Consider the following 8586-nt stretch of genomic DNA (forward strand, 5'->3'; position numbering starts at 1 on the left):
TGGGCTTAGGGATTTTAGACAGCCTTGGAAGGAAGGGGAGGAGCCTGCTGGAGAGAACCAGAGGAGCCATCAGGCGCTGGAGGGGGTTGCTGCTTCAGTGGCATCTCCCTGTGGGATTCTAGTGCCTGCTGGGTCTTGAGGGGCTGGACAGGCAAGGAGGAAGAGGCAATTTAATAGGCTTGGCTGTCAGGTTGCCTCCCTGCTACCCCAGGGGCCTCGGTTCCTGAGGGCCAGCTCACCTGTCGCAGGAAGGTGATTGGCTGCTGGCCCATGGCCTGGGCATCCCCGATGTTGGCACGGATGACCTCAGTGAACGGTTTTTTGATACCCTGAGTAGAGAGAATGCAATAGGTGGTTACTTAGGGATTCTCAGACCCTAGATTTCAGAAGCCGAGCAATGGTCAACAGGACATTAGTAAGCAGCCCTATTCTGAGCCTTGCCAGGTGCCAAGCGCTTGATATGCTTGGTCCCATTTAACCTTCACAACCACCCCCATGAGGAAGGGCTTGTATTAATCCCATTTTATAGATTGGGAAATTAAGGCTTCAAAAGGTTATCCACTTTCTGAGAAGGCTAGAAGAACTTCCCTGGGCTGCCAGAGAACTCTGAGGCAGCTATAGGTCCATGCTGACCCTGGGGCAAATGCGGTGGGAAGGAGGGAGGGGGTCAGCAGCAGAAAGCATCAGGAGAGGGTCCCACAGCTGCCAGCTCCACCTCCACCCCTAAGTGATTGATGGGACACTGCAGCCAGCCTTCCTGCCAGAAGACACTGATCCGCAGGGACCTCTCGGGGGTCATTCTCTTGCAACCCTGTCTTTGAAAAATGAAGAATGTGGACTGAGCTTCATACTGAAAAGAAAAAAAAAGCATCAGGGATAAAGATGTCTAGTTGAAGAGCAAAAGTGAGGCCACTGCCTGAGCAATGTGTTTACACAGAGCAGAGATGGCAGAGAGAGAAGGAACTCGGAAACCGTAGCAACAACATCGCTGGGAAGTGACTATGGGACACCCTGGCTGCTGCAAAGGAGAAAATATGGTTTGGAAGGAGAACTGTGGGGATCTGGAAATATGGGAGCTCCACACAGTTCCCTGATAAATCCAGAATTAGCCACTATAAGAGAATCAACAGTAGGTTCAAGAACCTCCCAGAGCAGCTGAAAGGATTATCTGAGACAAACAGTATGAAAGCACTTGGCAGAGTACAAATATCATGTTACAAAGCTGGACCAGACCAGGAGCAAGACTGCAAGGGTCACCGTGGGGGAAGAAGGCGGTGCGGCAAGGGGTGGCCTGCGCGGAATGGCCACCTTCCCATCTCCAGCTGCCCTGTTCCCAAAGGCATGCTAAATACAAATTTTAAGGGTACAATTCTATGATTCTGATACTTGTCTTCTCCATTTCACATGTGTGAATAAAAGCAACTTTAGAAAACGTTCCCCTTTTTAACTCAGTAAGACACACCTTAAAGTAAAGACCAGTGGGCTTAAGGAATGAATGCAGCTGCCAAACAAGCTTTCTTGACTCTCATTTGCCACCCCTAAGCCCTCCCATATGGAATTCTCCAGCTGCTTTAGGAGCCAGGAGGCACAAGGGGCTGAGGAGGGCACCCCAGAAACAGCCCTGTGCTGTGCTCAGTCACGTCGAACCCTTTGCAACTCTCTAGACTGTAGCCTGCCAGGCTCCTATGTTCATGGGGATTCTTGAGGCAAGAATACTGAAGTGGGTTGCCATGCCTCCCTCCAGGGGATCTTCCCAATCCAGGGACTGAACCCACATCTCCTGCACTGCAGGCAGATTCTTTACCATCTGAGCCACCAGGGAAGCCTGGAGGCAGCCCTGGACTTCCATAAACCAGGCCTAATGAGTCGAAAAGCTCTGTTTGGGTTGAAGGGGGTAGAATTCCCTTCTGCCCTTTTCACCAAGTTCTTCAGGGCTGGCAAATATGGAAAGACATCTCGGGGTAGGGGGTGGGGGGTGGCAAGGAAGAGGGTAACACTGCCTACTGCCCAGGACTGGGCCAGGGGTGAAGTCAGACACGCTGGAGACAGGCTGCAGGGCGTGTGGCCTCAGGGCTCATCCCACAGGCTGAGCAACCCAGGCCACTGTGTGCAAAGGGTAGGACTCCCCCACCCACACTGGCCTGAGCTCCTGGCGTGGGACCCTCTGTTAGTCTGACTCCATCGCCATGGCCCCCTAGGCCTGGCCAGCTGAACTCAGGTGATTTCCACGGTGTGGGCACAGTCCACTCTTTGGTGGGGAGTAAATCTGTTCACGGTCGAGGGCAGGACATATACCACAGCTGTGGGCCCTGGGCCAGCCCCATGGAGGGAGAAAAATAATCAGATCCCTGGATGTTCCTTGTCCCCTCCACCCTGCACTGCTCAATCAACTCAAGCAGCCTGGGAGTATGGAGCATCTCCTTTCTTGGGTCTGGGTACCCACAGGCTCCAGATACTTTGCTATGATGGATGAGCTAGTGGGTGGGAAACTGCCTCCTCTGAATGGACTGGGCTGCCCAGCTAAGGGCCACCATACAAAGGAGACTCCTGTATCTATGTACTTGAGTTCTACGTGGGTTGGGAAATACCAAGGAGCCAGGGGCAGACTTCTACCCACAGTGACTCATCCAAGTCTGGCAAGCACACCCAATGGAGACCTCACCTCAGCCCTGCCCCCAGGAGCCAGCCAGGGCAGCACGTAGCTTCTTAGTTCCAATTCCTAGCATCCTAGAGCCCACGTGTCTAACTCACCCACACACATCCTGCCCAGAGCTGCCTCACCGGAGGGCACTGAGATGAGATCCATCGCAGGGGCCTCCCTTCCCACCATTCAGGTCAAGAAAGGCTCAGGGAGCAGGCCCCCAGGCTCTGGAGATGGCATATTTCAGAAGGTGTTATTGGGAAGGAAAAAGGAAGGACAATGATAACGCCTTTATCATTGTTATGACTGTCCTTCCCAGTTCATAGGTGCAGCATTCGAACAATGGACAATTCCAACAGGCACAGGCATTTTCCTCAAGGTAGGGGTGGCTCCTGTCATTTCATGCGACATGCCAGTGGGGAGGCTTGGTAGGATGGTTACTCCCCAGAGAACCTCCGTTTCATTCACGAAAACTTATGAATCATGCTCTGTGACAGAAGTGGGCAACATCGGAGAGGCCACCACTTTCAGAGTGCTGGCTGATGAAGAAGCAGGCTCAGAGAAGGGAGAGAGGGCACAGCTGGCCCCAGGCCAGAAAGGCCATGTGAAAAGACCTCAGGACCAGTGAGCAGCACTGGGGCAGACATGAAGTCCCCCAGAGGGCTCCAGAAGGAAGTCTCAGGGACAAACCCGACTAGCCTCCAGGGTCCTTGAAAACAGCTGCGCTGCATAGCAGAAGAAACGAGACTCAGCACAGGGTCTGGCCCTAGCCAACGTGACAAACAAACCTGGAAGAAACTGAGCCAAACCTACACAGGCCTGAGATTAAGAGAAGGTGGGAACTCCAAGGGCTGAATTTTCTAACCACGGAAGCGGGGAAGGCTGGACGAAAGGCTCCTGAACTGTGGGAGTCTGTGGGAGGGTCAACCGTAGAAGCAGAGATTTGCAGGGCAGAGCAGGGATGAAAGGTGAATGAGCTCCGAACAGTATAATTTAAGGCAGCAAGCCTAAGCTGCAGGCAGGAGGGAGCCAATCCCACAGAGCGCATTCCTAGACCCAGAGACTCAGAAGGAAGGCAAGGAAAGAGGGACCCTCGGCACCTCTCCTCCAGGCAACTCTCCTTAGCTTGAAAACAAGACCATGAAGAGTTCTGATTGGGAAATCCCCTGGTGGTGCAGTGGCTGGGACTCCACGCATTCACTGCTGAGGGCATGAGTTCAATCTCTGATTGGGAACTAAGATCCCGCAAACCACACAGCACAGGCCAAAAAAAAGCCAAAAAAAAAAAAAAAAAAATGAGAGCAAAACTAGCCTTTGCTTTCTCATAAAGTGTTTTTTTGTTTTTTTTTTTAAGAAAAACTGCTTATATTAATATAAACTCACATAACCTTTTGACCTAAAAACAGATAGCTGGTGCAGTTATCTCTCCCCAGACAGCCAGAATCCTGATAGGGTTCTAGCTATTCAAACCATCATCACTAACCATCTCCAACTCGTCTTCAGTGGAAATAAATTGGCCCTATTTTACAGAGGAATAATTGAGGCCAAGGTGTTCTGAACGATGCGAAGCCCACAGCACATAAAGGCAAAGCCCAGGATGCAGGTCCCTGGTGACTTGGGCAAGGCGGATGGATGGAGGGTTCATCCAAACGGAAGCCTATGTTACAAATTTCTTTTATTCTACGCTCTAAAGAAAATAGCCTATGAAATTTGCTTGTGCCTCACACATCCAGAGTTTCCACTCTTAGCTAACTATCAGCAGGTGCTCCAGCATTCTCCATTTTCATCTGTTTCTCGGTGCAGCATTCAGCGATTTTAATATATTCAGTGTTTCCCTTCATGAATGTTTTGCCCTGACTCTGTGTACTTTTTACAAACAAAAGCCATTCCTGTCTCCACTTATGTCAACCTCCTTTCCTCCTCCCATAAAACGAGGGAAAAGGAAGTCGGTTGAGGAAGAACTGACAGATCTTTTCAAAACTCCTACTAATGGCAGTTTATTTTTAAGTGCTGCTCCCAGGGAACACCAGGATCTGAAAAGCTGATAGGTACTCCCCCTTGGAGCTGCTGTCAGGGAGAAACAGGGCCTCCCCGACAGCACACAGACCAGGCTGGAGGAGAATGGCCCCTTTCACACGCTCTTAGCCAAGTGCCCCTCCTCCTCAGGCTCTCCTGAGCATTTTCCCCCACTCCTACCACAATGGACGGGACTTGTCTGGCATGCCACGCCACAGGCAAAAACCAGAGCCACGTGTCCAGCCAAACAGCCGGTACTGTTAGCATAGCACCTGGTGAAGTGATTCCATAAGGCAGTACAAGGCCTTCAAATGGAGAAAGAGGCACAGAAGTCAGGGCCTGGGGAAACCCTGGGCCCCCCAGACCACTGCTCTTCTTTTATAGACTAGGGAAACCAAAGCCCAGAGAGGACAAGAGATTTACCCCCAAGTCACTCAACTCCCTACATATCCCATCTCTAACCAAGTCAAACCCTTTAAAACAACATCAGTCCAGTTTCGATCATTAGAGTTCAAAACAGAAGTCAAAACCTGAAGCTGTGCAAAGCTAAGCCAAAAAAAAAAAAAAGACTGAGAAACCCTAAGAAAACATGGCTCTCTCAGAAGAGGACATGCTTAAGCTAGCAAAATGGAGAGGCTGTCTTTAAAGAATGAAAGATTTAAGCGAGGCTATACTGGCTTGGCTGGGGCTATTATCTCCAGCACCAAGAGTCAGGCAACTGAGACTCGACGAAGTGAGGAGAGAACAAGAAGGGATGAATTTGAATGAAAGTACCGGAGAATGTAGATGGACAGAAAGAATGTCTCAAGTTATTCAGGGGTAGGACATGGCAGTGAAGCCATCTGTCCTAGAAATCACAGTGTGTTTCCAGCCCAAATGACCAAGAAATTTCTCTAGCTCAATGATGGAGTCATACCCTGTTGGAACATCTTCTTAGTTGCCCACTGCACACCAAACTTTGAATTATAAAGTCCTAAGCCCAGCACACCAGACTCCAGTCCCTCCTTTCCATCTCATTCATTTAGCATATCCCTTGCCAGACAGTGCTCTCCAAACAGCACCAGTCCCCTCCCCTATTTGCCCAGAACTTCCCAACCTTGTTTTTTCTCCCGGCCCTCCTTCCACCTAGAATGCTCTCACATTTTCTCTACCTGCTAAAAATAATAATAATAATAAACCACCAATCCTTAAAGAACTGGAGGAAGAGAAGTTCAGGCCCAGAGAACAACATGGCAATCAGTTCCGTGAAGGCAAAGACAGTGTCTCCCTTCTATTCTAACCATCCTCATACTTCATGGAGTCCATGCTATTTAACAGAAGGTAGAGATAATCCCTAGAACCCCTACCAGCTCTGGAACCAGAGAAATCAGTTGTAAAGTGCTAAACCGGAAACAATTTAATCTCAGGTTTAACAGGGAGACTGTTGTCTCAAGGAGGGCCAGCTCCAGTCTGCCAGATATCAACAAGGAGCAGAAACCTTTTTTCTGCCTGTGGTCCACTTTTGGGACAGGGAGGCACAGAAACCAAGCCAGCCTTTCAAGGACCAATCTTTAAACTTAGCCTTGCAAAGAGTCAGAGGGAGACACTGGACTTGACTTATTCAACTCACTGTTTTGAGTCAGCAGAACTGGGTGTCCCAATGAAGTCTCAGCAAGCCGTGAGCTCATCAAATGCCCCAAAGTGCCCATGTTACAGTCATGGTCCCATCATGGCTTCTTCTCAAGCATTCAAGGACCATTAAGTGACCAACTCACCCCCAAGGACGTTCAGTTCTGGTGCCTGTGAGAGTAAGATCAAAGAACCCTTCCCCCTTCTGGGTTAGGTCTACCTTGAGCAAGCAGCTGGGTGACTACTTCATCTGCTCATATAAATCTTAGGAATATATACATTTTTTACATTATCCTCTGGACTCTGCCTCCTGAATTCCACCAGCGTTAGAACTCTGGTAAACTACAGAGGTATTTCTTTCACCCACCCGAGCCACCTCGTTGTAGGGGGACAGGAATCACTACCAGGTGTGTGGTCACTTTACACACAGCTGTGAACTCAAGATTCCAGTCTGCCGGCGGCCAGGGGGAAGAAAGTCCCAGGGCCACCCTGCCAAGGCCCCAAAGGCCCAAGCCTCTGCTACCCACTGTGGGCGACTGTATCCTCAGAGAACAAAATCGGGCTGTCAGTCAAGGTTCCAAAGGGGATCTAGGGGAAGGAACTGTGCCGGACCACTTTTGTCAGGGAATCATTACTGGAAGAATGACAGAGAAGGTCTCACAGAGAGAAAAAGCTTCGGGAGAACACCCAGGTCTCTTCAGAGCCTTCATGGCACCTCTGGTACCTAAGGTGATGTCTGAAATTCTCCTTTATGTCTTTCCTGCCTGTCGTTGTCCTCACCCTCACGCCCCAGTGGATCTTGGTTCCACTCAAGTAGGACAGCCACATAGCAGGCAGTGCCTGGCACTAAGGGCCACTCGATTATAATTGATGAATTCAGTTCAACAAGTGAACCATATCTGAGGGCCTTACTTTGTGCCAGGTGCCGGGGACTAGTGAGGGAAGGGTTGGGGGGAGGGCATTCTCTCATTTCAGTCAAGACTGGCCGAATGAAGGAGCTTGGCCACGCGGCTGGAGGAAGTACAGCAGTTGGACCCCAGGAGGCGACAGCTGCTACTCCTCCCCCCTCGCCCCCACCCGTGCCCCCTGGCCTCCCGGGGCCCTCCCGCCCCACGCGGGCTCGGGGCCCGCGCTCACCCTCTGCAGCTCGAGCTCGATCTCGCCGGCCTTGAGCACGATAGGTCCCCGCACCGCGTACTCTACCGCCTTCACCTGCGGGTTCATGGACTCGAGCGTAAGGATGCGCTCGCGCCGGCTCCGCTCGGGCCGCACTTTGAGCACCGCCGAGGCCTCGGCGGCCGCGCTGCTCTGACTGCGGCCCCAGGGGCCGAGGGTCCGGGGGCAGCAGCCCCGCCGGACCAGCGCCGCCGCCCGCTGCATCGCGCGGCCGCCGAGAGAAACCTTGGGACAAATAGGGAAAGAGAACAAACACGTCGCGCACAGCCCAAGGCAGGCACGCGGGCACCCGCCCCCAAGCTCAGCCAAGGGCTCCTTCAGCGAGAGGTGCCAGCCTGGCTTCGGGGACGGGTGCCCATCCCCCGGCGACTCGGACCCTGCACCTCGCCGCTGCATAACCAAAGCGCTGCACAACCGGATTTTGCAAAGGCTGAGCCCAATGCATGCATGCAACGTGCCTGTCGCCGCCTGGTCACCCCTTCGTCGAGTCCGGCTAGAAAGCTCGCCTATAGCAGCTCCTCGGCTCAGGCGCCGGCAGCCGCATCCCAGCTCCCGCACGCAGCACCGGGCCCCCAGCGCTCACACACCCACAGCCCGCGAGTCCGCCCGGGCCTGCCCGCTGGCTCCTGGGCCTTGTAGTTCCCTTGTCGTTTTTCAGAACAGGTGTGGCGAGCTGGTTTAACTACAAGTCCCATAGTGCCCCGCGCTGGCCTGATCTGGGGGCGGGGCTGGAGGCGGGAGCGAGGGTCTGGCTCTGCCTTGGGCTGGGCGGGCTCTTTGTCTGGCTGAAGAGTCTGGGATCCCGGAGGGGTCTGGCGGGGGCTCTTCTCGCGGCTTTCTGCGAATTTAGAGCTATTTGGTGCTTCTCCCTGGAGGCGCGTCGCTCATTCCCCCACACAACCCTTTCCCCAACATCTGCAAGGACACCGGCGGAGAGATGGTGCAGTCCTCGCCCCAAGTTTCATCATCCAGGGTTCAGTGGCCGCTCAACAGGGGCTGGTAGGAAGCAAGGGTGGGGTGGGGGTTAGGAGTTTGCGACTTGACTGCCAATTTTACCCTTCTCAACGTCAGTTTTCTTGTCAAAAGGGACATCAGCTCTCAGCCTTTAAGGATTGTCCTGAAAATTAAAGGACCAACAGCTGGTA

The 8586-nt window shown here is 52.6% G+C and overlaps 1 protein-coding gene across 2 annotated transcripts in view; it reads right to left on the bottom strand.

Annotated features, from left to right (window-relative positions):
* The window catches only part of GPT2 (glutamic--pyruvic transaminase 2), a 34778-nt gene extending 26763 nt beyond the window's left edge, over positions 1 to 8015 (bottom strand). The window contains exons 1-3 of one of the 2 annotated variants that reach the window (XM_027513700.1): positions 7900 to 8015; positions 7403 to 7666; positions 240 to 329 (exon numbers count right to left, since the gene is read on the bottom strand). In XM_027513700.1, coding sequence (XP_027369501.1) covers positions 240 to 329; positions 7403 to 7645 — 333 coding nt within the window. In that variant the 5' untranslated portion in view covers positions 7646 to 7666; positions 7900 to 8015. Of the gene's footprint in view, positions 1 to 239; positions 330 to 6266; positions 6416 to 7402; positions 7667 to 7899 lie in introns of those variants that run through there. The other variant, XM_027513701.1, reaches the window with a different exon arrangement.
* Positions 8016 to 8586: the final 571 nt, after the last annotated feature.

This window comes from Bos indicus x Bos taurus, chromosome 18, assembly GCF_003369695.1.
Source record: "Bos indicus x Bos taurus breed Angus x Brahman F1 hybrid chromosome 18, Bos_hybrid_MaternalHap_v2.0, whole genome shotgun sequence".
Lineage (NCBI taxonomy): Eukaryota > Metazoa > Chordata > Mammalia > Artiodactyla > Bovidae > Bos > Bos indicus x Bos taurus.